General features: G+C 34.9%; 2 protein-coding genes and 2 pseudogenes across 3 annotated transcripts; 2 read left to right on the top strand and 2 right to left on the bottom strand.

Annotated features, from left to right (window-relative positions):
* Positions 1 to 2,924: 2,924 nt before the first annotated feature.
* On the top strand, positions 2,925 to 7,370 carry LOC143594819 (uncharacterized). Its single transcript, XM_077074037.1, has 9 exons — positions 2,925 to 3,102; positions 4,517 to 4,603; positions 4,731 to 4,789; positions 4,906 to 5,001; positions 5,091 to 5,168; positions 5,265 to 5,327; positions 6,072 to 6,245; positions 6,324 to 6,419; positions 7,196 to 7,370. Exons 1-9 carry the CDS (start codon positions 2,925 to 2,927, stop codon positions 7,262 to 7,264), a joined length of 900 nt encoding a protein of 299 aa, XP_076930152.1. The 3' UTR covers positions 7,265 to 7,370.
* Positions 7,371 to 11,048: 3,678 nt separating this feature from the next.
* LOC143594814 (auxin-binding protein ABP19a-like) lies at positions 11,049 to 11,761 on the top strand (annotated as a pseudogene).
* Positions 11,762 to 12,211: 450 nt separating this feature from the next.
* Positions 12,212 to 17,814, bottom strand: LOC143594815 (E3 ubiquitin-protein ligase SPL2-like). Its single transcript, XM_077074035.1, has 6 exons — positions 17,443 to 17,814; positions 15,259 to 15,360; positions 13,910 to 14,080; positions 13,678 to 13,799; positions 12,693 to 12,812; positions 12,212 to 12,598 (listed from the first exon to the last, which is right to left on the bottom strand). Exons 1-6 carry the CDS (start codon positions 17,809 to 17,811, stop codon positions 12,301 to 12,303), a joined length of 1,182 nt encoding a protein of 393 aa, XP_076930150.1. The 5' UTR covers positions 17,812 to 17,814; the 3' UTR covers positions 12,212 to 12,300.
* A 1,614-nt stretch (positions 17,815 to 19,428) lies between these two features.
* LOC143594816 (trimethyltridecatetraene synthase-like) lies at positions 19,429 to 25,471 on the bottom strand (annotated as a pseudogene). Its single transcript, XR_013146408.1, has 3 exons — positions 24,912 to 25,471; positions 23,388 to 23,721; positions 19,429 to 20,058 (listed from the first exon to the last, which is right to left on the bottom strand). The product of XR_013146408.1 is annotated as a trimethyltridecatetraene synthase-like (transcript).
* Positions 25,472 to 26,891: the final 1,420 nt, after the last annotated feature.

Here is a 26,891-nt window from a genome sequence, read left to right on the forward strand (position 1 = left end):
ATATTGTTTGAGTAAGCTCAATCACGTGCTGAGCAATGTTTTCATAACTTAATCAGACAGGGAACCGGGCGGATAGGTCCGATCGATCGAACAACTTTCGTCTAAAAAATGACGGTTAGGGCTGAAAATAAAAAATATATATATATATATTTTATAGTAAAACCGGTTCAACCGGTCTAGTTTTCCAGGCGGACTGGTTTGGACCGGCCGGTTCTCTGTGAACCGAGTGAACTGCATAGAATCAGACCGGTCAGTGGGCCGAATCCGGGTCGGACCGGTTTGGCCGGCCGGTGGTCTCAACAACATTGGTGGTGAGTAACGATTTAACAAGATCATCATTTGACTTTTGTGTAGTGGTTTTAACTGAAAGTTTGATTGAAAAATAAAAAATAAAAATGTGTGATTGGTGATGAATCCCGTCTCTGACACCCATTAAAGCTTTGGTGAACTAAAATTTGGTGTCTCCTTTGTTAAAGTCTGTGTAGTGGTGTTTGGGATGTTAAAATGTGGCATGGGATGATGGTGACGCCCTCGCCATTCTTAACTACAAATAATCTTATATATGGTGTTTGCTTTTGGTGTTGTAGTTAGTATATACCGCCACCTTCGAGATGTTTTCCAAAACCACCACAGGTTGTCTATGAGATTTCGAGTGCCCAAGATGAGTACCTATTGTTTAATGGATTTGTTCATATATATATATATATATATTTTTTGCCCTTATTGTTTTTTTTTCAGTCATTTTATGCACATTTCATTAATCAAGGTTAAAAAAATTATATATATAAAATTTTAAAATATTTTAGGCCGTTCCCAAGACCGTTCTCTAGACGTCAGCCGAATCCTGTATGGGACCATGACCGACCATGGAGACCACCACTTCTAACAATTAAAGTTCAAAATTAAATTTGGGAGGTTTTTAAAGAAAAGACAGTAGGTTACATTATATATAGTTTTGTTAAAACTTTTCCAAATTAGAATGTTTTATGCAAAAGCAGGTTTGGTAAAAATTTCCAAAAAAGTGTGTTTCTATTTATAGGTAAGAAAGACTTTTTAATAATTTTTAAAAACAATTTTTACTTTTAAATTTACAAAAGTTAGCTAAGCCGAGTTGAGAAGTCTCATGAGCCAGCTAAGGTCGTAAGGTGCCGAATAAGCCAACATCTTTTATGTCTGGCTAGAAGTCTATGTAGCAAGGGTGACAAATCAAGCAGATGGCGGACATTAATTTCGTTTGCTAGCTACACCATGTAGCTTCCTAATTTATATGAAGGTGGGTCCCATCATACTTTTTATAATTTTTAGTGCCCAAAAGGGCAAGCTAAGGTCAAAAGACTAGCCGTCTCAGTTGATGATGATCGATGTTTGGTAATACTCACATGGTAGTACTCATGTTAAGATGGATATCCCAAATACCCGTTTCAACATCCAACTTTATTTCTGTAAAATCTTAGTCAACTATGTATATTTTATTTTGGTAATTTTCCCTGATTAAATAGCTATACATCTCATCTTCACTTTGGTGAGGTGGTTACGCGGGCTTTCCTTATATGAGGTCCCAAGTTTAAATTCCAGCTTATGTGTGTGCTTGGAAATATGTGTAGCATCACTGTTAGGGGCAGGGTTGTATCAAGTGTTAGGTGCTAGTCAGACGGTGGGGTAGGCCCTCGTGAGTAATTGGGATTAATAGGGATTAGTCGAGATTAATTACATTGGAATTTAAATGTAAACTAGTGGTTTATCCAGTGCGTTGTGCTGGGGCAGGTCTAGTAAAACCCGCGCAGTGATAAACCCAAGCGTTGTCAGTCCCCTGCGTTGAGGCTGTAAGTCGACATGAATACGACCGGTTTCGGTTGCATGCATTATGATACCAGAACTAAAAATCAAAAATAAAACAAAAAATATATAAAAATTGAGGTGTACCAATGGGGTATTGCCAGTCGGTAAAAATTGGGTGTTAGGAAGACCCGAGTGTTGTCAATCTCGGGCATTAAGACAGTGAGTCCACGCAAATTCGGTCTTTTACGTCACATTTGTTACGATATTGGAACTAAAAAAAATCCACGTTTGATTGGTTTACGTTACGCTCGTTATAGCACCATAATTAAAACAAAATGCGGTGAGTCTACGCGGATTTGGTCGGTTTTCGTTGCGTTCGTTACGATACTGGAACTAAAAAACTGGCATTCGGTCCGTTTACGTTCAGTATCTGAAGTAAAAAATAGCCTAAACAATTTAGAGTAATATGGTGCACCATTGCGCCAAATGGCCCAATGGTGGTGTAGCAACTTCATTTCGTTATATTTGTTACATTACCGGAACAAAAAAAAATTTCAACAACCAATATGGTGTCGCCAAGTGGCCCAATCGGGACTTGACGACATCAAACTTCTCAATTATTATAGATACTAATTTTCAAATATACATATATATTCCAAATTTTATGTATAAAATCTTCAATTTTGACCAATCTTGGACAAATTGGATTTATCAGCGTCTAGTCAGAATTTTTACGACACTGATTAGGAGACTAGAACTTGCGTAAGGTCGTAAATATGGTGAGTCATGACTAAACTCGTGACTAGAGGTGCACAAACCGGTTTAAAACTCAAAATCGGTTTGGGTTGAAACTTGAAACCGGTTCGGTTTAGTCAACAAAAGTCAAAACGGGTTTATAACCGGTTTTGGTTCGGGTTGATATTAGTTCCTTACAATGTTACAGTCAGTTTCGGTTCGGGTTTTGACCGATTTTTGCCCGGTTTTGACCAATTTCAATTCAGTTAACCGGTTAGGTGAAGAAAATTACACAGCTGGTTCCGAACACGGTTTATTTGCCCACTCGCAATATCCAAAAAACGGATGGATGAAACTTGAAAGAAGCCATAAGCCCATAACGACTTTGCTCACCAAATCATCAATCATCAATGGCTGCCGTGCTACCTTCGTCATCAATATCTTCATACTTATACTTACATTCTTCACACTACAAATATAATAATAATCTTCTTCCAAATTCAAATGCCAGAAACCGTTCCGTTATCTGCTTCGCATCCAAGAAAGGAAAACCGGGTTTCTTCGACGTCATTCTCGACTATATCGAAGGTATTCTAATCTTCCTGCATTTTGTTCCCTTGATCAATTGGCTGTAACTCATTTGGAGAATTGCGAGATTATCCAAGATGCTAGTGAGATACTCGAGCTCCGCTCTTAAAAGCTTGAATTGAGCCGAGCCTTGTGTAATTAACAAGCCCGGGCCCATGCTATTATTTATAATTTACATAACTTTTATATTAATAATTTACTATGCAATCAATATCACCGGTGTTGTAAAAATTGCTAGGACTAGCGATTAATCGGGATATTAATAAGTTCGGACTTTAATGTATAATTTTTAGTTTTATATATAAACATGCATTTTTATATGTAACTTTCATATTTATACATACACAAACACATTCAGGCTGGAAATTGGCTGGAATCTCGCTAAAAAAACATGATTTTTAAAGGAATCTCGCCGTAAACCGCTGATTTTGGTTGGAATCTCGTCGGAAACCGCCGATTTTGGCCAGAACCTAATCAGAAAAGGCTTTTTAAGTCTGATTTGGCCTGATTTGACCATTAACCGATTAATTGGCCGATTAGCCCAAAATTAATCAATGAAGTGGGGACTAGCGATTAATCGGGGATTAATCGGTGCATAGATGGGATTTTATCAACACCGGATATCACCGATATATCACCATTATATCTGTTATCTGTCCCTTGGTATCTCATCGTGAATTCGCGATAACTAATATCTGAAATATCGGTCCTTGAACGATATCGATATTTTTCCGCATTAACTGCTTAGATATTTTAAATATATACTTTTATAGTAATTATGATTATATGTAAAATTATGAAACAAATAAGTAGTTAATATATATTATGTTATATATAAGATACAATTAAAATATATACAAAAAGTAAGTATAAATTAAAGTAAAATAATTAATTAATAATAAACAAGTCGAGCCCGAACCGAGCTCGAGCATTAAAAACTACTCACGAGTCGAGCTCAAGCCTAGACAAGTTCGGTCTCGGCTCTTTTACTCCCCTAAATGTAGCACTTTGACTACTTGCCTTTAGGTTGGATATGATCCTTTAGGGGGACATTCAACAGTGTTGCAGGTGAGAGTTCTTTTAAGCCATGCTTAAGATGCATCATCTTATACATGATTGTGATGATTACATGACTTTTAATGTTTAGTTTGATTAAACACCTTGCATAATATTCATTTCTGATTACATGGGTTATAAAGATCGCATTAAATGGTTCCATGGTTACCAATACTTCAGTTAATCGTGTTACTCTATGTGCTTACAATGGTGTAAGTGGGAATTAGGCTTAGTCTGATGCCCCAAATTCAAGGACAAGTTGTTGAGATTGGATCGAGCACGGTGCATGTATCTTAGCTTATACGTCATCTAGTCTAACCAAGCGTACCTGTATTTGACGTGGTTTTTGATAGTGTAGGGGGGCCTAAGTTAAGGAAATGGTATGGAGCACCTGATCCTTCTGCCGAAGATAAATTCATTTCGATGGAAACAGATAAATCTTCAGGTAATCTACAGGAACAACTGAGTTAGTTATTATTATTATTATTATTATTATTATTATTATTATTATTATTATTATTATTATTTTCTTTCATTTGTTAGCTAAACCATTTTCATCACTGTGAAAACAGAAGAAGATGAGGTTAGGGATGCAGTTTTGGTCACTGATGGTGATAACGAGATTGGTCAGGTTTGTGATGTCTTAGTTTCGTTCTTTACATTTTTCTCTTTTTTTTCTTTTTTTTTTGTTGAAAATTTAGATGTGTAGTTTCCTGTTTAAGTCCCATACGATTTTAACTTTTGCAGACTATTATATTGTCTTTGATAATCAAACGAATTAGAGTTAAAGCACTGGTGAAGGACAAGCGTGCTGCAATGGAATCATTCGGTACTTATGTTGAGGTTAGTAGATTTACTTTTTCAAATGTCATTAACATTGTTTACTTTGATCAAACACCTTGCATAACATTCAATTTTGGTTATGTTTGAAGTCAATTACCGGAGATCCAAAGGATTCCTCTTTTGTAAAGAAATCCCTGAGAGGTGTTCGTGCAGTTATTTGTCCCAATGTATGATTTTCAAAACTCTGACTCTTTTTCTTTTAACTTCACCTTATACGAGCATTTATGCAAGCTGAATCATTTGGTACGTATGTTTCTTTGCAGGAAGGTTTTCTATCTAAAGTTGAGAGCTTGAAGGGGGTACAACATGTGGTTATATTATCTCAGGTACTATTTATCTCCTTGTCAGAGATGCCAATTTCAGCCCATTTACTTTTGTAGTTACAGGGTAAATGAGCCGATCTTGAGCCCGGCTTGCTTACTAAGGCTCTGAGCTCGGATTGTATAGATCTCTATATCTAAAGCTCGAGCTCATTTAATATTTATTAATTAATTTATATGCATGTATAATAATTTTTGTCATATATATTTTATGGGGTGAGATCCGGTACAAATAAAATTAACCTACTAAACATACAAATAACTAGAGTAATTACGGTTTTGAACTAGAGTAATTATGTTATAAAAAATAAAATTACTCTAGTTCAAAAGTTATAGAGTAAGCTAGCATAATTACTCTAGTTATTTGTACACTTCTCACGATAAAAGTCATTTGTATTTGATCCAAACACATATTTTATAATATATATTGTTTAGTTATTTTTATCATAATCTTACACATAAAATAATTTTATTATATTAATATATTTTATAAAAAAATTGTAAGTATTAGGCTCGTGAGCCATGTCGAGCTTGATAAGTGAAGCTGGATCTCGGGTTCATTTAATAAGCAAGCTTATTTATTGGTTGGACCTGAGCTCGAGGTCATTTAAACTCGACTCAATTCGAGCTCTTCGCAAGCTGATTTGGAGTAACTCAAGAGCGGCTTGGCTCATTTACACCCGTAATTGTAGTTTGCACGGGCTGATAGATGTAGTGTGTGTTATAGATGGTGGTTTAACAATGCTGCAGTTGTCCGTTTATAGAGCAAGTAGTGGTGTTCAAGCAATCATGAATAGTAATGCAAAGAATCTTGCGGAGCAAGATGAATCCATGGTAGCCGCCTCGGGAATTCCATACACTATAGTCAGAACCGGGGCACTAACTAATGATCGCGGGGGCAAGCCAGGTTTCGGTTTTGAGAAGGTATATTTTTGCACTATTTTCATTCTCAAAAGGGTAATTCTGGAAATTGGTTTAATACTTTAATGTTACAAATAACAGGGTTGTACCACAAATGGGAGTCTTAGCAAGGAAGATGCTGCATTCATATGCATTGAAGCTCTTGATGTAGTGCCAGAAAAACAATTGGTATTTGAGGTTGGTTAATAATAGATTCTTTCAAAATGATAAGTCTATGCTAGGATTCTGTAAATATTATCTTTTTATGGGGAACTGTGAGAATCTGTTATCGGAAAACTCACTGGGGCCCACCTATACACCGCTAACCGGTGGGACCAGGTAAATCATAGCTTGAGCTGTGCATGTGGCTAGGGCTGCAAACGAACAGAATGATCACGAACAAGGCTTTGTTCATGTTCGCTTGTTAAGGAAATAATGTGTGCACGAACGGTTCATCAACACTCACCGAACGGGATTTATGTTCGTGTTCGTTCATTAAGGAAATGAGTTAATGAATGTGTTCACGAACACAAATGAACACATATAAAACTGGTGGAGTCTAGAGATCGAGGTCATGTATTCATCAATGTAAATAATGAGGATGAAAATGAGAACAATGTGAAAATATGGTTTCATATTTTTATGTCGAGGGTAATAATTTAAAGTATAAAACGCTTAGATAAAATACCTAAATGTAAAAAAAAAACTTTCATGAATAACATGTAAAACGAGCGTTCGTGAACACATTACAGAGCGTTCACGAACACAATTTCACGGACGGGGGCTTTGTTCATGTTCTTTTGTTTAACTAATCAAACGAAATTTCTTGTTCATGTTTGTTTGTTTATTAATCAAACGAACATAACCAAACGGTTCATGAACTGTTTGCTGAATGCTTGGTTCGTTTACGGCCCTACATGTGGCGTTGAAGGTTATCTTGAAATAAAGAATCATGGAATCATGTTTAACTACAGGTTGTTAATGGGGAAGAAAACGTTCTGAACTGGAAAGACCAGTTTGAAAAGTTGACAGAGCAAGCATAGCAACGACTTCTGGGACCTCGATCTCCGTCTGTAAGTTAAGGCTTCTCTTCTATGTATAATTGTACATTCATCTTTTGTATCAATAAGATCTGTTGGCCTAGTTCTTGCCTTCTTGGATGATGAAAAGCATGACACGGTTATCGTTTTCTCAAGATACTTGATGAAGGTTGTATTCTTATCATTTCGCTTTCTCGACAAATACAACCCGTTTTCATTATTCTGAGTGGTTACTACTTAAATCTGAATAATGCTATGAAATCACAATATCAGAAGGTTAGATAGAATTACATGGCGGGCCCAAAGGTTTTAACAGTGCCACTGTGTTTCGGTCTTTGGGTATTCAAAGAACTTACTCCACCGGTTGGCTCAAAAAATTGACCAAAATTTCAATATATGCTATTAGAATAATTTATTTGAGTTTTCACCTAATCTTGTATTAAGTCAATAGAATAGTTTATTCAAATTGGTGTTACATTGAAGACTTTGAAGTTAGCCATTAGAATAGTTTATTCAAGTTGGTGTACATTGAAGTTAATCAACAACCAGAAGCTTAATTGTATGATGAGTTTTAAGAAATCATATTGAATTATTAATTTCTGTTAATCCAAGCAACCTATTCAAGACACAAACATGAAAGAACAATTAAACATCGGAAGTGCATATTGATTTGAAAAGGGGTAAACCTTGGAGCAGTGGCGAAGCTTGGATGAGTTTCTTGGGGGGGGGGGGGGGCTCAAATTTTAAGTCAAAAACAAGTAAATTTACACTATGTAAAAAAAATTTCGGACGAAAACATGTAAATTTACACCACTGCGGAAAAAAAAACAGGGGGGCCCGGGTTGGCTAAGCTTCACTCCTGCCTTGGAGTAATGGTATCATCTGACCTATAAGTCATGGGTCCAAGTCGTGGGCACCCCCCTTATTCTGCTCATACCCAGGTTGGCCGGACACCCCCTTATTCTGCTCATGCAAGAGCCTCGTGCAACGGGTTGCCCATCTTGATTTGAAATGAAATCAATCCGAAAAAAATCAAATAAACAAGAGTTAAAAGTTTTGTCATATAAGCTAGCAAAAAAAAACCCAGCCTTATCACAATAAAAACACAATATAGGTGGTGGATGCTTAAACATTCATTACTAATCACTAGACCAAGGGTAATATTTCTGTTAAGTTTGTGCCACTCAACTTTCTAATAGATATCGTCAGTCCAAAAATATATAGTGTCACTCAACTTTATAAATATATAAAGTACATATATAATAGTTTTTGTACCGGTAACACCGGTACCTAGGTCCGCTCAAAGGCCATCAAAACGGTCTAAGACCTCGTCTTCAAGTTAATAAAAAGGTCGCCGATGTTATTTTAGTGAGGCAAATTGACACCGACCTCGAGGTTTTAAGGAGAGACCTCCTTGAATCCGACCCGAGAATCCAACACCTAGCCGAAAAGAGAAGATATGAAATTTACAAAAAAATACGACCTTGAGTAGTTTTTATTTGTTTTAAGTAATTTTATGTTTTTTTTGTAGTTTCTATTTTTAATTTTAATGTAGTTTTTTTATTAAATTTTAATTATAAAAAAATTTAAAAAAAACAAAAACTGGAAAAACTAACTGGGCGCCACATGGCGCAATATGCCTAGGTGAGGGACATTATGACTACACCCATTTTTGCAAAAAACGGAAAAGCTAACTAGACGCCACATGGCGCAAAATTTCCAGTGGATGGACATTATGATTTATGACTACACATGGTCTTATATTTGAAAATTGCTTGGTTCGGGCATCAATATCACAAAATGCGTATATTTTACGCTCCGTAAATCACATTTCATGGACGAATATTCTAAGATCTTTCGAGATGTCAACAAACACCACGTGGAAAAGTAGACCATTTTTTTCTTTGATTGATCATCTTACCTTGAGGGGAACTAGATATGGCCATACACTAATGTAGAGAGACTAAAATCATAGTCTCTTATTAGTAATTAGCTGTCTCACCATGTCTTCTTATAAACTTTCAACTCCATTGCCATGTGCACTTTTGAGGACCACAGTATCACTTAGAATTAAGCTGATATTTCTGTTATCAGTCAACTTGTTATTTGCTCAAAGATGGAATAGATATTAAGTTAAACTCTAGTCCTGGTTAGAAGGTGTGTACTGTGTAGTGCATACTTGGTAATTATTTATTCAATTATAATGATCAACTTGTAATATCCTATAATGGTAATTATTCAATTTTATTGTTGGCTCTGTGCTATTTATCTCCCAGGTAATTCAGTTCAGCATCAATGCACTAAACACATTGAGTTGGATATTCATTTTTTTCACGAGCAAGTTCAACGCAGTAATGTTGGAATTCTAATGTCCCGTCATGGTACCAAATTGCTGACATCTTCACAAAAGGCTTGCCGAAGATTTTGTCTAGTGATTTTTGCTCCAGTATAAGCATACGACCTCCTCTCACTTTCACTGTGGGGGTGTAATAAACCGGATATACGTAAATAAATGGATATATGTTAGGAATTTGCATTAGTTTACAATTCATGTATCTTATTTCTAAATAAATAAGAGATATAGTTGAAATATCTGTAATTAACCAATAAATGTATGAAAATAATCAAGGGGATGTTTATGCAAAAAGTACTATTCTCACAAGTTATATTAATCGTGTACCTGTGAATCCAGTATAAGCAGGTATGAAACCCGACATCATCAAGATCATGACGAATTCCATGCCTGCTTAAACCAAACTCACATATTCATGATTAATATAATTACGTGTTCTTCATCTTCTAATCGCGGAATTGATCAAAAATATGATGGTCAGCTAAGTCCGAAAGATAAAACTCTTTTAAGAGCAAAATGGATAGGCCCTTTTTATAGGAAAACTAATTGAGAGGTAGTGATAAATCTTAGCATTAAATTTACAGCAATTTGTAAATTAAATGTTTAAATAATTGCTCAAATTAATTTAAGTTGTGTTTTTACAATTAAAACAAAGTAAATCAAATCGTTAAATGTAAGGAAAAACTTTCACAATTTAAATTAATTTGAGCAATTGTTTAAACACCGTCTCCGGACTACAAATAGGCGATATGTTTTTTTTTTGGGGGGGGCGACAAATCTATGTCGTAGTGTGTGTGTGTTAACATAAAAATAATAAATAAATAAATATGGGGCTGCAAAGGACTACAACACCGCCCCATGGGTTACATATCGTCCCCTTGATCACGTGTCAAAATTTCTCTCATGTTGCAACCTTCCATTACACATAGTCTTATTATTTTATTATTATTCTTATATTTAAAAAAACAAATAAACAACCCAACCAATCAACAAACACCTTCTTCTCGCATCCGATGCTTTGTGGGAAGCCCCCCCCCCCCCCCCCCCCCCAACAACAACAACAAAAAAACAGCCCATAGCGTCCTGTGGTGGTGTTCCTGGCGCTATGAGGGCTTTTTAGGTGAGGAAAACGCCCCACTACGTATGGTCTAAACAGTCCAGAATTCATGAAAAAATTATAGCAAATATAAAGTTGTCTTTTCCTACAAACTTCTTCAACAAAAGGTATTATCTGTTCTTGTCTATATTGGAACATGGTGGTCACTACCAAACCAACTTACATTTTTCCTTTATAGATTATCTAATGATTCAAATCCAATGGCTATACTTGCTTTGCATGGTTCTCCCTACAACTTAACCTAAACCACACTCATCATATCTTCACTATATAACATTACCTAATATTACCTCATAATCCCACAACTCTCATTGAAAATGATTCACATTCTTTTAATCATATCTTCTCCTCACCTTCTCGGCTCACACCGCGGTGCAAGACTTTTGTGTTGCAGACCTGAAGGGTCTGCAAAACCCATCAGGCTACTTTTGCAAACCCGTTGCCACAGTCACAGTAGATGACTTTGTGTCTAACGGGTTTGCGATATGCTGGAAACACTTCCAACATAATCAAAGCAGCTGTCACTCCAGCGTTTGCTGAGCAACTGCCTGGAGTGAATGGGCTTGGGATCTCCATTGCCCGTTTGGACATACAACCTGGTGGTGTGGTCCCAATGCACACGCACCCGGGTGGGTCCGAGCTCCTTTTGGTGACACAAGGGTTTATTCAAGCGGGTTTTATCTCGTCTGCTAATACGGTCTATTTGAAGACGTTGAAGAAGGGTGATTTAATGGTGTTTCCACAAGGTTTGTTGCATTTTCAGGTGAATGCTGGTGGTGTTACGGCTGTTGCATATGCAAGCTTTAGTAGTGCGACGCCTGGCCTGCAAATTCTTGATTTTGCATTGTTTGCGAATGATTTGCCATCGAAATTGGTGGAGGCGACTGCCATCCTTGATGATGCAACCGTGAAGGCGCTCAAGGCTGTTCTTGGTGGAACCGGCTAATTAAACCTTCTAATTTCGTATTCACATCATTCTTTGTGTTAATTATATTACCGGTCTGTTTTGTAAGTCTTATGAACTTAATGATCATGGCGCATTACGTTTTATTTGTATTTGAGGATTCGTACCTTTCGCAAAATTAACGTAAACATTCTGAAATAAATTACAATTTTAGTGCTTGGTTGCGCGCAGTTGATTCATGCTCAACACAAGGCACTTAAAAAACGCTGCGTGTCTGCCCTTAGAGAACACGTTTGTTATAAGGTAAGAATTTAAACGTTACATTTCAAACACGCAACTTTAAATATAGATATCTGATTTATCTTAGCTCTATTACGGATACATTTTGGTTCGTTGTGAAGCCTCATTGAAAACGGAAATGAGTAAATAATAATTATTTAATATTAACTGCACGCGTTTGTAGATGACGTAAATAAAGCCTTAACTTGACACATACAAAGAGAAAGTGACAATTAGCTATTAACTTAATGTATTAATCAAACATCAAATAGTCCATGATACTTGAACGTCCCCAGAGTACAAACCCGTCGCCAAAATACACATATATACATTCTGTTTTCATTCTACTATACTTTCAACCTCAAAAATCCCAAACTAAATACACCTCAAGATTCATATATCCTAACCGAACTGCGAATCGTCTGTCTGCAAACCGGGCATTTAGAAGCCAAATCCCGCTCAACAGAAAGCGCGCACCTCGGGCAACAGACCAAATGCCCACACGGTACAAATGCAGATCGTCTCTGTCTCATCAAGCAGATCACACACAGCTGCCCTTCTGGAACATCAGCACCCCCGTCTTCTTCTGCTGCCAGGTCAGCTTCCGTCTCATTGGTCTCCTCAGCATCACTTTGCTGCTGAATCAGCCTTCGTTGTCTCCATTCTTTCAATTTGTTCCAGTTCCTGATAACAAGACATAACTGTTGATTAAAAGCTGCCAATTTAACATGATTATTATAGACATTAAACCTATTTTTGGAGTAAAATGCTATAGTACCTTACGATAGCGTAGCCAAGGATACCGGTAGCAAGTGAACCCACAACAATTCCGCTCCAAAATAAAACTTTTGTCCTAAAGGTGAGTTCCATTACCATTTTAGCTTTGCTCATATTTGTTCTTGCAAGAAACAGTAGGTTGGTTAGTCAGTTTGTTACAAAGAGGCGTCAATTGTGTCAGGTTTAGCAGGTTGAACCTGAACATTGCCCGTATATTTATTCGTGTCAAAATCATTAACCCTAACATGAGCCATTAAACTCATTTATCTAACCGAGTCGATCGGGTTGATAGGTTGGCGGGTTGTAAACGAGTTGTAAATGTGTTAAAAGAGTTGATGAGTTTTTAATAAATGGGTTAAGAGATTGACCTAGGGGTGTGCACGGGTCACTTTAGGTCAATTTTAGGCTCAAACCAAATGAAAAACCGAAAATTCGGTTTGAGTTATTGAAAACAGTTCGGTTTTCATTTCAGTTTTTTGGGCTTGAAATTTTTGGGCCGAAAAAATTGGCTAAAAATAGTGCATTAGGCCTAAAACTTTTTGTTAACTACTGATTAATTAATTATTACAGAATTGGGTTAAAATATTTGGGTTACACTACTTATAAATTAATACAAATTACTTAAAATTCACAATAATAAATGAAAATTCCATTAATTCAGTTGGAATCTTTCGGTTTTAATTACATGCAAAACAGAACCAAAAATTCGGTTTTTGCGAAATTATAAAAATCAAACCGCCGGTTTTTGTTTGGGTTCAGTTTTATATCGGTTTCATGCACACTCCGGGTTGACCTTTTTGATTAAAAAATGGGTTAAACAGGTCAACATGAATGCAACACATTTAATTAAGCAGGCCAACCCGAACACAACCCAATTACTAAACAGGTTAGATACGACAACCCAAAACCTGATTCTTGTTGTGTGAAAATATATACATCAGAAATCAATATCGTTAGCAAACGATATTCAGTTGATATATCCTTACAAGAAAAAAGGTAGATCATTGCATGCCATGACTTCAGGAGTTCCATTTTTCATGCTGACTAGGCCAACTGCAGTGATTTCCTTTCCAACTGGTAAAATTTTCTCTTCGTCAAGAAGACCAACCTTCAACACCACCAAGAAATATTTAATAAAACCAAAATCAAATAAGAATATTAAAGAACTTGCAATGTAGTGTAACAAGATAAACCATGAAGATTAATGTGTGGACTTACCGGATACTCATGACCAAAAAATGCTTGAAGGAAGGTGTAAGGAGAAGCACTAATGGGCTGCAAATTGTGGTATACGGTTGTAAGAGGTAAAGGATGCCTTGAGCCTTCCATGTTTACAACTAGATAATCGGATTGTGGCCACATTCCCCCGTCAACAAGGATAAAAGGAACCTATAAAGAAAAAAATTATATCTATGAATATCATACCAAATTCTGATTTCTGAAGTAAGATTATGAAGTTCATTAAGAAAAATAGTATTACATTAAGTTGTTGCAATAATATAAAAGCTAGATGCAGAGTTAGTGGTGAAAACAGGAGTGAAGTGGGGTCACTTTTTAATGATATGATAAATAGATAAAGTGAAAGATAAAACTATAATAGTAAATTAGTAACTGTTGTAAATTTACGTCTTAATAGATAACAGAAACTCAAACTAACAAGTAATTAAGCACCACACAAAAACTCTGTATCATGTCTAAGTAGCATACTGATCCTGAAAAGATTAATGCATTGGATGTTATTCATTAATATTGTTTAGAATATTGATGTGAAAAATCATCTAATCATCTATTGCTAATTGATAACAATATTGAAAAATGCGATCCAAGTGTATGCCTCTCAAACAAGAAACTGGTGAGATTGATGGCATTCATAGATTAAAAGAAGTTAGTTCTGATCAACAATATAGTAATAACATGGATGCAGAGCAGATTTTAAAATATCCAATTACAATGTAGCTTTGAAGGCATCACTTGCAGATGAAGATGACAATCAATAGATATTAATATCTTGTGAGATTAGCAGATGCAATAAAAAGAGAGTGAAGAATAGTTTCTCAATTGAAAAGACATCTGGTGAAGCACATAACACACCATACATTATTTAGAACCTTGAAGACGCGCTACATTAGTAAATAAAATACTTGAACTAAAGGCTAGAAACGCAGGCAATGTACTTGACCATCCTAATATCTGAACTAAAATATCAAACCAAATAAACAAGATTATGATGGTTGGAGAGTGCAAAAGCTAAAGCAGCCACATTATGAGCTAAGATCTCAAGACAAATGAGCCTGATAAAAGGTGTGCCCTAAAATTATATTTACATTTTCATTATGGTTTATCAAGCTGAACAAAAAACCAGTGCACTCATATCAAATGTAAAATGAAAACATGCATGCTACTGTTAACTGTCCACACATATAAGTACCACTCATTTATGTGTTTTCTGCTAGGCACCTAAGTTAGGACCAAGTGACTTTAAATCCATATATGAATATAATGTCAAAACAATTGTATTAACATCGACAAGTCCTCATAACTCAAAGTAACAAAATTGTTAAAGTTACCGTTCTTAGTGATGAAGTTTCTTGCTCTTTCCAGTGTCTTGAAAACAAGGAACGAACATCTGAAGTCCATCCAAAAAACCCTCTCCATTCGTTGTATATACACTGCAACAATTAAAGATAATTCACACTTCAAACTCAAAATCAAAGATACAGAAACATCTGATACATCAGCCAAGAAGCCAGTCAAGTTATTCTTGCCATTTATATATGCATAATACATCATATCAATTCTAGATATAAGTAAATCACAGTAGCCAGAGTCCACATCATTTTATCTATTAGTTGAGCAAGTTTGCATAGGTCTGTACACAAACCGTGCAAACACGAACAAGGGCATGTTTGTGTTCGTTCATTTAACTTTAAACGAACACGAACAGTTAATCGAACAAATATTATGTTCGTTCATTTAAAAAATGAATATGTTCGTGTTAGGTTATGTTCGTTCTTTAAACTCTAAATAAACAGTTCACAGACACAAACACACATATATGAACAAAGTAACAAACGTGAACCAACACAAACAATTCAATCACAAAACCTCTAATAAATCAACATACAAAAAAATTCTGAAAGAACATGAACAAACAAAGATAAAACAAACATAAAAGAATGTTCATGAACATAACTGAACAAACGAATCATGTGTTCATGTTCGTTCATTTAATTAAATGAACAGAATTTTATGTCCATATTTATTCTTTGAAGAAACGAAGCATGTGTTCATGTTCGTTCATTTAATCAAATGAACAAAATTTTATGTCCATATTTATTCATAAATTAAATAAACGAACTTCTCACCAGGCGGCTCACAAACAGTACAGTGAACGTTCAGTTTCGTCTACAGGCCTAATTTTGCATAACAAGCTAAATGCATATAACCTAATTCAGTCACAACACCTCTAATGGATCAACATATATACAAATTTTGAAAAAAATCATGCTAATTTTGATTAAACGAACAGTTCGTTTACAGGCTTAATTTTGCATAACACACAAAGTTCAAATAACCTAATTCAATCACAACACCTCTAATAGATCAACATATAAACAAATTATGAAAAAATAATCAATTCATGCTAATTTTGAATAAAAATAACGTTCGGTTCATTTACAGGCCTAACTTTGCACAGCAAACTAAGTTCAGACAACCTAGTTCAATCACAACACCTCTAATGGATCAAAATATAAACAAATTCTGAAAATAATCATGCTAATTTTGAATAAACGAGCGATTCGTCTGCAGGCCTAATTTTGCATACCAAACTAAGTTCAAATAACCTAATTCAATCACAACACCTCTAATGGATCAAAATATAAACAAATTCTGAAATAACCATGCTTTTTTTAATAACAAACGATTCATTTACATGCCTAATTTTGCATGACAAACTAAGTTCAGATAACCTAGTTTAATCACAAAACCTTCTGGAAAAATTCATGTTAATGAAAAATATATAAACGATCATAAATGAAAGAACATAAACAAACACTCACAGACAAAAATGAACGATCTAAGCATGTGTTCACGTTGGTTTGTTTATTAAATAAACTAACACAAACTAAACTAAGCTGAACAGTTCACAGATAGCTCACTAAGCGTACGGTTCGTTGCCTAATTTTGTACGACTTCACGTTGGTTCGTTTATTAAATAAATGAGCATAAACTAAACTAAGCTGAAAAGTTCACAAACAGCTCACTAAACGTACAGTTTCATTGCCTAATTTTGCACAACAAACTAAGTTCAGATAACCTAATTCAATCACAACACCTTCTGGAAAAAATCATGTTAATGAAAATATATAATCAAACATATAAACGAACAAAATTGAACAATCTAAGCATGTGTTCATGTTGGTTCGCTTATTAAATAAACAAACATAAACTAAACTAAGCTGAGCAGTTCACAAACAGCTCACTAAACGCACGATTCGCTGCCTAATTTTGCACAACTTCACGTTGGTTCGTTTATTAAATAAACGAACATAAACTAAACTAAGCTGAACAGTTCACAAACAGCTCACTAAACGCCCGGTCCGTTGCCTAATTTTGCACAACAAACTAAGTTCACATAACCTAGTTCAATCACAATTCACAACACCTCCAATAAATCAAGACATAAACATAATCTAAAACAAACAATAAACTGATAATATATCAAAACAAGCAATATATAATATATATACCGTTTGCGTCCTCTGCACGATAACCGCCTTCTCGTTAGACTCATGCGACACCAAAACATTCTGTTTCTTCCAGTTTCCATTACCAACAGGCTTCGTTTCCACAACTCCTCTAACAATAACCAGCTTCTCATCAACCGAAGCACCTGCACACGTGTCGTCCTGATCGGACGGATTAGCGATGACGGAACGGAGATCTGAGACGGTTACGGACGGTGCGTTTTTGACTTTGGTTAAAGCGGACGACGTCGTTTTGAACTTGATGACACTGCGGACGGCAATGTACGCTAACGCTAGGCCGAGTACGGCGCCGTCGGCGGCTAGGGCTACTTGCGAGAGGACGGCTACTGCGGCTTGATCGTGTACGGACATCGTGAGTGTGTGGGTTGTTAGGGATTGGAAGGTGTTGGGTGGATTGGTGGCATGGGATTAGAGAGTGGATGGAAGATAATGAAGTGGTTGATCGAGTGATTTGGGGTAAACGATGGGAATGAGTCTTGGAGAGTACTCTAAAATGTGAATTGGAGCTTAGTTGTGGGGATATTTCAAATGATAAAAATATAAGGTATGTTATTTTTAATAATCTTTGTTACAGCGTAATGCACATTTTCAACTTTATTTTATAAAAGACAATCAATTGATTACTAAAAGGTTCTAAATTCGACTATTAGACGGTGTGTAGTGGGAGACAATGGGCAATTAGAATTTACAAGCTAAAAACATATTTTGAAGCTCCCTTAGGCTATGTGCAATTATAGGTATTAAGCTTAAGATTGAATGTGATTATGACACATCATCCTCATTATTTTTGTCAATTAGTATAGTAAGATAAGATTCGTAATTAAGGGAACCATAGGAGAATCGTCAAATCCAACTACCGTTCATATAAGGAAATTTTGAAATTGATTATTGGATTGATTCATCAATAGTGTTTGGCCAGAATCCATTTTTGACTCCGGGCCATTCATTCTACCATTATTAGTGAGCAATAATGGAATAATTATAGAGATAGAGGGCATGATTCACATGGATATGGTAAGTCTCACATGTGTTATGTGTTCGTTTGTGTGGGTTTTTTTGAAGTTAAGGTAGGAGATATCAGTGTTGAAATTACTTGGATCAATAAGGCCAAACCGTGAAAACCAGACGGAACCAAATCATTGCTAATAGTGTGGTTTGATTTGGTTTAAATTTTTAACGGTTAGATTTCAGTTTCCACTAACCAAAATCGTTACCAACGGTTTAGCTCGTGATTTGACATAAAAACCATCAAAATCGGGCTGCGAACACCTTTAGTATTTGCCCTTCATTTTTCAAGGCATGTATCTTAGCTTTCATTTGTTTCACTTCGTTTATAAGATTAAAATATATCAAATATGAATCCCATCATATAAAAGGTATATAAATAAAGAGTCGCAACTTTATAATAATTAAATTCGAAAATAGTACTAACATTGTTATTTGCTTTGTGCCCTCATAAAGGCTTGAGCCGTCCCTATTTATTGTGATGCATTGTTTTTTTTGAGTCAGTCCATTTATAACCGACTGAATTTGGCAAACGGCCTTAGGTTAGTGTTTTCTTCGGACCTCCTAAGTGATCGAATCACCCTTAAAACACGTAAATTCATCTAGGAATAGAAGGTTTAATTTGTGAAATGTTGATATTTGATTTTTACTTTAATCGCAATTGCAATGCTAGAATTGCTAGTTATGTTGTTAAACATTGCTACTTGTGTTGGTTGTTGAAGTTGGAATTTGAAAGTGTAGGGCTTTATTGGAAAACTTATAAAATAAAACTAGGTTTGGGTAATGATGATATTAGTTAAATGAATCTTATGAGGTGAGATATATGAACTTGAGTGACTAAGAATTTTAGTGGACTTCACGTAGGTTTTAAATAAGAATAATTTATGACTGTTGTGACATACCTTAGATTATTATGTATATAAAACATTCATATTGTACGTAATTAAAACACACAAAAACAGGCTAGAAACAATACATTTCAAGTGGAAGCCTTGGTTGAGCCATGGCGTGAAGTGGAATCTTCTTTGGAGTCGAGAGTCCGAATATCTCCTCCATGTTTAAATCATCTTTGGTCATCGTATTTGGCAGTTTCCTGTCAAACCCGTGAATTAAGTTAGCTAGTGTTCCCTTGACAACTTTAATTCCTAGGTTGTACCCGGGGCACATCCTTCGTCCAGCACCAAATGGTAACAGCCTAAAGTCATGACCCTTGATATCAACTTCCTTTCCCATAAATCTTTCTGGATAAAAGTCTTCAGGGTTATCCCATAACTTAGGGTCTCTCCCAATTGTCCAAACATTAACAAACAAGCGGGTATCTTCAAGTATATCATAACCGGCTACTTTACAATCCTCATGAGCTTTTCTCGGGACCAGCATTGGTCCCACAGGATGAAATCTCATTGTTTCTATAACAATTGCCTTGATGTAAGGTAGGTTGGGCATGTCTTTTTCTTGAACCCATCTATTATTGCCTGTAACCCGATCAAGCTCCTCGGTTGCCTTCAGGAATATATATGGGTTCTTTAACATTTCTGAAATCGCCCATTCGACTAAAGAAGCTGAGCTCGCGGTTCCACCTGCAAGCAAGTCCTACAACAAGTGCAAGATTGAAATTGTCAGCAATATAGCAAGACTATCAAAAACTAATGTCACCAACAATTCGAAAGTCGTACATGTTATAAAACCCTTGTTTTTTTAATGTCATTTGTAGTTAAGCCTAGCATTTGAGAAACAACATCAAAATTATACGTGAAGGCATTCATTAACATTATTACTTTAGGGACCATCCTATAAATTACGACTTTGATTAGACCTAACACTTCATGGGAATGGGATATGTTATTTATAGACAGATTTATTGCAAAACATTACCTTACTACTTTGTATGTATGGTACCCGTTGTGTTTATGTTTTTCCATGCATATATGCAGGCCGGCCAGTGGACCAGCGAAAATAAATTAAGGCTTTAGGCCCACACCTAATTAAAGTTTTCATGTTAAAAAAAATAAATTATATATATATATAGATTATAATGGGTAAAGTAAATTCAAAGTAATGTATAGGTGTGGTGGTAGACTTGGTTGTTACTAAAGTATAGGCTGAGTTCAAAACTTGTATTTAGAAATTTTTTTTAAATTTTTTTCTTAACAATTGTCATAAAAAGACCCCAAAATCTTATTTCGATTTAGGCTTCCACATTTATTGAGCCGGCCCTGCATATATGCATACCGTTGGTTTGTTTCTTGTGCACCTCAATACACCTTTATACTATACACCTCTATAGGTTGGTATTTTGTTATATGCCTTAGATGGTAGTTATATTAGCTTTCACGCACATATGTATGTTAGGTTTGGTGGAGGTATTTTTGACCATTGTTGATCATTTACTTTTCTTTAGCTGAAGACGACTAGAGACCTAACCCTGGTATCCTAAATAGAAGTATGTTTATGTTTTTATGTTCTGCGAGATGTAAACCTTGGAATGGTCTCTCTATATATAAATTCATAGTCTTGTAATTAGGTCACTTATACCAAACCACATATATCATTGTATTTCATGTTTGTTTATTTTATGCAATTTGATTGCGCGTGTGTTTTGCATGACCTATATCCTGATAATATTACTAAATTGCATTTTGTTTTAGTAAGTATTTTTAAGCATTCCCAATAGCTTCTTTAAATTATGTGAAGAGGTTCTCTATTTTTTAGAATGTAGTTGTAAGTAGTTACGAGTGGAAAAGAGAAAAAATCTTACTGTTCATAAGTAAATTTGGGCAAACAGTATCTACCCTCTATAATTTTTTAATATTTTTTTAAAATGATTGTAAGTAGAGGAGATGAAAAATGTAATGATAAAGATATAAAAAAATATTATTATTTAATTGAAAAAAAGAGATAGAATGTAATGATATTTAATGTAATTATAGAGATGGAGATAAAGAATTTGTCTAGAATGCTCTAAATTAATCAATAGTTTAGGATTATATTCTTCTAATTAATTTTTATTATTAAAATTGAAGAAAGAATACATTATTTGTAAAAAAAGTAGTTTTCATTTAACTTTTCTATGTTAATGTAGGGCTAGCCTATTTGGTATATTTAAACCTGGGCAAATGTTTGTGTTATATAGTGTAGAGCGAGATTATAAATTCTCGATTAATTTTTTTTTTAACTTTTCTATATTTAAAAATTTTTATATATTAATAAGTGAAAAGTAGATGGAAAATGATTAACCAACTATTGTATTTTAATATAAGATTTCAACAATTTTCAACATTATTCCAATAGCCTTATTTTAATGATTCTCTTTTTAGAATTAGCTATTTTGGAAATTTTCTTAATAATAATAATATATAAACACATAATCTCAGTATGCGTGATTATCAATAACAATAAAAAAATAAACATAAGCTCTATTTTTCATTATTTTTTTAACTTCACTAGTTGACTTTAAGATCTTAATTCTAATTCAAGTCGTTGGTTGCCCTCCTAATGACGCCGGCTTCTTCTTCTTCTTAGCTTGACTTTAAGATCAAGAATCAATTTTGCGATGCTGTTGTTAACTTAAAAACACATAAGATCAAAGTAATGTTGTTTATCATCATAGGCTGCTAAATATTCATAAAATAATGGCTTTTAAGCCTTTAAATTAAAACTCTTTAGGGAAAACTTAAGAAATACATAAAAAAAAATAATAAAAAATAATAATGCAGCATTATTGGAGCATTATGGATGTTGATAAAGCCCCTATACCATGCTCCTAGAGACATTATAATTATCGAAGGAACATATACATTACACGTGTGTTTTAAAAAAAGGGTGATGACTATGACATAAATAACCATTAAGTATGGTCTTAAGAAAAACATTAATTTCAAATTTGGAGACTTTTAAAACACCTTTCTGACAACTCTATCGTTGTGATTTGTCATCATTGTTATTACTTATTACTTTAATTTCATCGTCTTTTTCTTTTATCACATAGTTTTTTATCGAGTACATTTAAATACGTTTTTTATTTAGGTTTGCATGTGTTTTTATATCAACATATTATTATTTTTCGTCTAAATTTGAGCGCCCACTTAACTCGGTCCCGACTTTCAGTGAGTGTTACATTTAATATGTTATTTAGAAAAGATCATTTAATCATATTTCGAATGTCGAGTTTTATTATTTTATTATTATATAATTTTAACGTGACTTGTTATGTATTTATTATAGCTTTATATATTCAATTATTCAGTGACCTAGACCAAAAATAGGGGTGTTCTTCGTGTTTCAGATCTAGTTCTTTGGGTTCAAAGTTTTAAATCTTGACCCGAAACCCAACCCAAATCTCTCACGTGTTTTCGTGTTCGGGTTTTTGGGTTGGGTTAATCGAGTTTCGAGTATCCTAGAAAGAAAAGCACAAAAACAAAAAAAATTAAAAAACTACAGTGATAAAATTAAAACAATATATTCTTTTTTGCTTATAACGCAAATAATCAAATAATAAAGCAACATAACTTGATAAAACAATTCAAAAGAAGAGTAAAACTAACTCGAACCACAATCGTATTCAATCGGGCGTGATTTGGTTATTCGATTGTGGTTGCTATTAGTAATAAACGGAAAACATAAATTAATAACAAACAATCAATACATAATAGTAGAATGACAACAGTTGATTAGAGCTAGATTCTGATAACTTTAGTGGTTAAGACTTTAGCCTGTTATACATAAAAATATATTTAATTTCAAAACTAAAAGTTTATTCGGGTAGACCCGAAACTTATAAATCAAACCAAAGAACCAACCCGAATTACTTCGGTTTTGGTTAATTAGGATTCGGGTACGGATTGGATTTCGGGTTTTTTCGGGTTTCGAATAAAAGTGAACGCCTACCATAAAAACCAAAAATAAAGTGCTAAAATGAAAACCTGAGTAAAAGCTTTAACACCATGTCTCTCAATCTTAACATCAAGAGTCGGATCATCGGCAACTTGCAACAACAAATCCACCATGTCCGTCGCCACAAACCCTTCACCGACCGCGATCCGGTGCGCATTATGCTCATCCAATACATGCTCCAAAAACCTATCAAACTTCTTGCTCAGCACCTTCATCCTCTTCACATACCCTTGCAAATCCATAAAATCGATCCACGGTATCGAATCACCGATATTTAACACACCGTTCAACAAAAACAACTCGTCCAACATCTTCTTAAACTCGTCCCGACTCACCACTGAGTCTTTGGACTCGTCCAAATACCTGTAAATGTAATTTTTAAACAACTTAGTTTTGCTAAAATATTTAATGAATGAATGAGAAATTTAGGGGAAATAAGACCGGTCCATCTGACCAACTACATTCCTTAACTAGCCACTCAATTCTATAAATACCCAAAGTGGTCATTCTAAGAACGGTCGAACCGACCTTTTAGTTCGGCCATCCGACGATTTAAGAAACCAACAAGATCTTGACACGTGTCCTCAAACACATACAAGATATGCCATCCTACCGATTTATCTGTCGACCGACTGATCTATTTTGTTGGTAGACTGATCTATTCGGTCAGGTATTTCTGAAAATGATTTATTTTTAAAACAAAGGGATTTATTTTTAAAACAAAAGGTTGACCAAATAAATCAGTTAGCCGACAGAATAGGTTAGGTACAACATAATAGATCAATCAGCCGGAAAAATAAATTAGTAGAATGGCAGGTCTTTTTTGTTTTAAGGGTAGGGATGAGCTCGGGTACCGGTACCGAAATATTCGGTTCGGTACCAGTACCGGTATTTAAGGTAAAATTTGAGAAATACCGATACCGTACCGTAAAGGCCCCAAGAACTCAAAACCTTGGTACCGATCGGTACCAATACTAAATTTGCTCATCCCTATTTAAGGGCACATGTCAAGATCTTGTTAGTTCCATAAACCATCGGACGACAGAACAAAAAGGTCGGTCCGACCGTTCTTGGAAGGGCCATTTCAAACATTTGTAAAATTAGGGGGTTAGTTAAGGAATGTGATTGGTCAACCGGGTCATTTTGGTCATTTTCCTAAAATTTATTTATTTTAAAGAAAATAAATAAATCTATATCTATCTATATCTATACTTTCTAATAAAAAGTTACAAGTTTTACCACTTGTCACTCCTACATTAAACTTCATCATTTTTAACAAATTTATAATAGTAAAATAATATTTACCATTCTTAAAATTTATGCTTCAAATTTGTTAATTTAATATTTAATTCCTATTTTTTTTTCAAATATTTGATATTTATAATAATTTTTTACTTTAAAATTATTTTAAAGACTATTGTACAACAATTGTTTATTAATAGTTTTAATAGGTTTATTGTTTCTTGTATATCGATTATCTATTAAATATTGTATTTTCAATAATTACTCGTGTAACGGACGGGTCTCGAACTAGTAAATAAATAAATAAATACCTTTTTCCCAAAACCATCCGACTAATTACGTTCAAACTCACTGTCGATAGCACATCCTTCAGACTAATCTCTTCTCCCACGGATTCGAAAATCGATTTCAACATCGAATTCGTTTCCTCCACTCGTATATACTCAAACGAATCGAGTTGTTTCGCGTTGAACAATGTTACTAGACACATTTTGCGAGCTTGTCGCCAATACGGTCCGTATGAGGACCACGCGATATCCGAATAGTGCCAGCCGCGGTTTTCGGCCTGCATGCGAAGTTAAGGTCATGTGTTTTGAGGAAAGCCTTAGCCATTTCGACGGAAGAGACGATTATGACGTCGTGGGAGCCGAATTCGAGTTGCATGATTTCGCCGTATTTTTGGGAAAGTTTGTGGATGGAACGGTGGGGGAGGGGGCCAATAAGGTTGAGGTTGCCGATTATCGGCCAGGGTTTAGGGCCAGGAGGGCGGTTGAGGTGGCGGGTGGCGGTGGCGGCGGAGACGGAGGGATAGGAGGAGGAGAGCCATGGTGGCTAGCCATGCTATGGTGTAATAAGAAGGAAGTGAGTCCATTGAGGCTTGAGTGAGTGTTTTTATTATTAAGAAAATGTAGACATTATATAGTGGTTATTTATAGTGCAAGTGTTAGTGTTAGGTGCGGATATGAGACATAAATAAACAAAAATAAGACATAAATAAACAAAAATAAACATGTGACTATTAATTAATGTTTTGGAACACTCATTTTATCTTTATTTATACAACACTAGTACGTGTCAACACAAGCATCCCAATAACATATATAGAGCTCAACATCCATTTGTTTAGAGAAGGTGCCATGGGTTCAAGTTCGTGTCCTACGTGTCCCTCTTGTTAGCAAATTGTAGACATCTACACAAAGAAACTAACTCGAGGTTCTGTATTGAGACAAATAGAACTATATTATACTCAAGTTTAAATGTAGTTTTTTGTTTGAACCACCACCACATATATTATTACATATAATAATTTACTAGTTCTGGTGCCGTAACGAACATGAAAAAAACCCATTGAATTTGCGTAGAATCAACCGCTTCAACGTCTGAGATCGATAACGACCGGGTTTTACCAATGATCGAGTTTTACCGACTGACGTCACGCCATTGGTTCACCCCAATTGTTTATTATATTTTTGTTTTACTTTTGTCTTGGTTCCGATACAATAACGCACATAACCGAAACCAACCAATTCGCGTCGACTTACCATATCAACGCTTGGGTTTTACCACCGCTCGAATTTTACCGACCTGCCCAGCGCAACGCTCTGGAAAAAACACTAGCTGTTTACTACTTTACTTCTAATTAAGTTGGTGTACTACATTAATAGTAAAACCTATGATATGTTTTTGTTTATAACTAGAAATGTCTTCTAATTTGGTAAGAAAATAATGTGTTTACGAACAGTTCACGAATAATTAACGAACGAGATTTTATGTTCGTGTTCGTTCATTAAGGAAATTAATGTGTTCACGAACGGTTCACGAACGCAAATAAAATCGGCAGAGCCTAGAGATTGAGACCGATGTAATCATCAATGTGAATAATGAAAGCCTATAAACGAATCGAATGAACACGAACATGTTCGTTCATTTAACTTTAAAAGAACACAGACACTTAATCGAACAAATATTTATGTTCATGTTCGTTTATTTAAATATGGATGCTTGTGTTCGTTTGTTTAAAATCTAAACGAACATAACCGAACAAAGATAAACGAACATGTATAAACAAATGTAAATGAACACAAATATAAACGAACTTAAATTAAAACACTTAAATGAACACAAATTAATAAATATAAAACCTTTAAGCTGATGACTTATCCAGATAATATTTAATTATTTTCTATTAATACATAAACGAACGTTCATGAACATAAATGAACGAACAGAACATGTGTTCATGTTCATTCGTTTAATTAAACGAACACAAAATTTTTATTCATGTTAGTTCG

The sequence above is a fragment of the Bidens hawaiensis genome, unplaced genomic scaffold (assembly GCF_021521415.1).
Source record: "Bidens hawaiensis isolate Kalapana, Puna unplaced genomic scaffold, B.hawaiensis_p1.1 tig00044218_1, whole genome shotgun sequence".
NCBI classification, from domain to species: Eukaryota; Viridiplantae; Streptophyta; class Magnoliopsida; order Asterales; family Asteraceae; genus Bidens; species Bidens hawaiensis.

Excerpts from the sequence above, each read along its gene's own strand:
- LOC143594819 (XM_077074037.1), top strand. The coding sequence starts at position 2,925 with ATGGCTGCCGTGCTACCTTCGTCATCAATATCTTCATACTTATACTTA. Across the intron at positions 5,169-5,264 it reads GTGCAGTTATTTGTCCCAAT|GAAGGTTTTCTATCTAAAGT; the intron begins GTATGATTTTCA and ends GTTTCTTTGCAG. Across the intron at positions 6,420-7,195 it reads AAAAACAATTGGTATTTGAG|GTTGTTAATGGGGAAGAAAA; the intron begins GTTGGTTAATAA and ends GTTTAACTACAG.
- LOC143594815 (XM_077074035.1), bottom strand. The coding sequence starts at position 17,811 with ATGTCCGTACACGATCAAGCCGCAGTAGCCGTCCTCTCGCAAGTAGCC. Across the intron at positions 12,813-13,677 it reads AATGATCTACCTTTTTTCTT|AACAAATATGAGCAAAGCTA; the intron begins GTAAGGATATAT and ends GTTTCTTGCAAG. Across the intron at positions 12,599-12,692 it reads CTTGGCTACGCTATCGTAAG|GAACTGGAACAAATTGAAAG; the intron begins GTACTATAGCAT and ends TCTTGTTATCAG.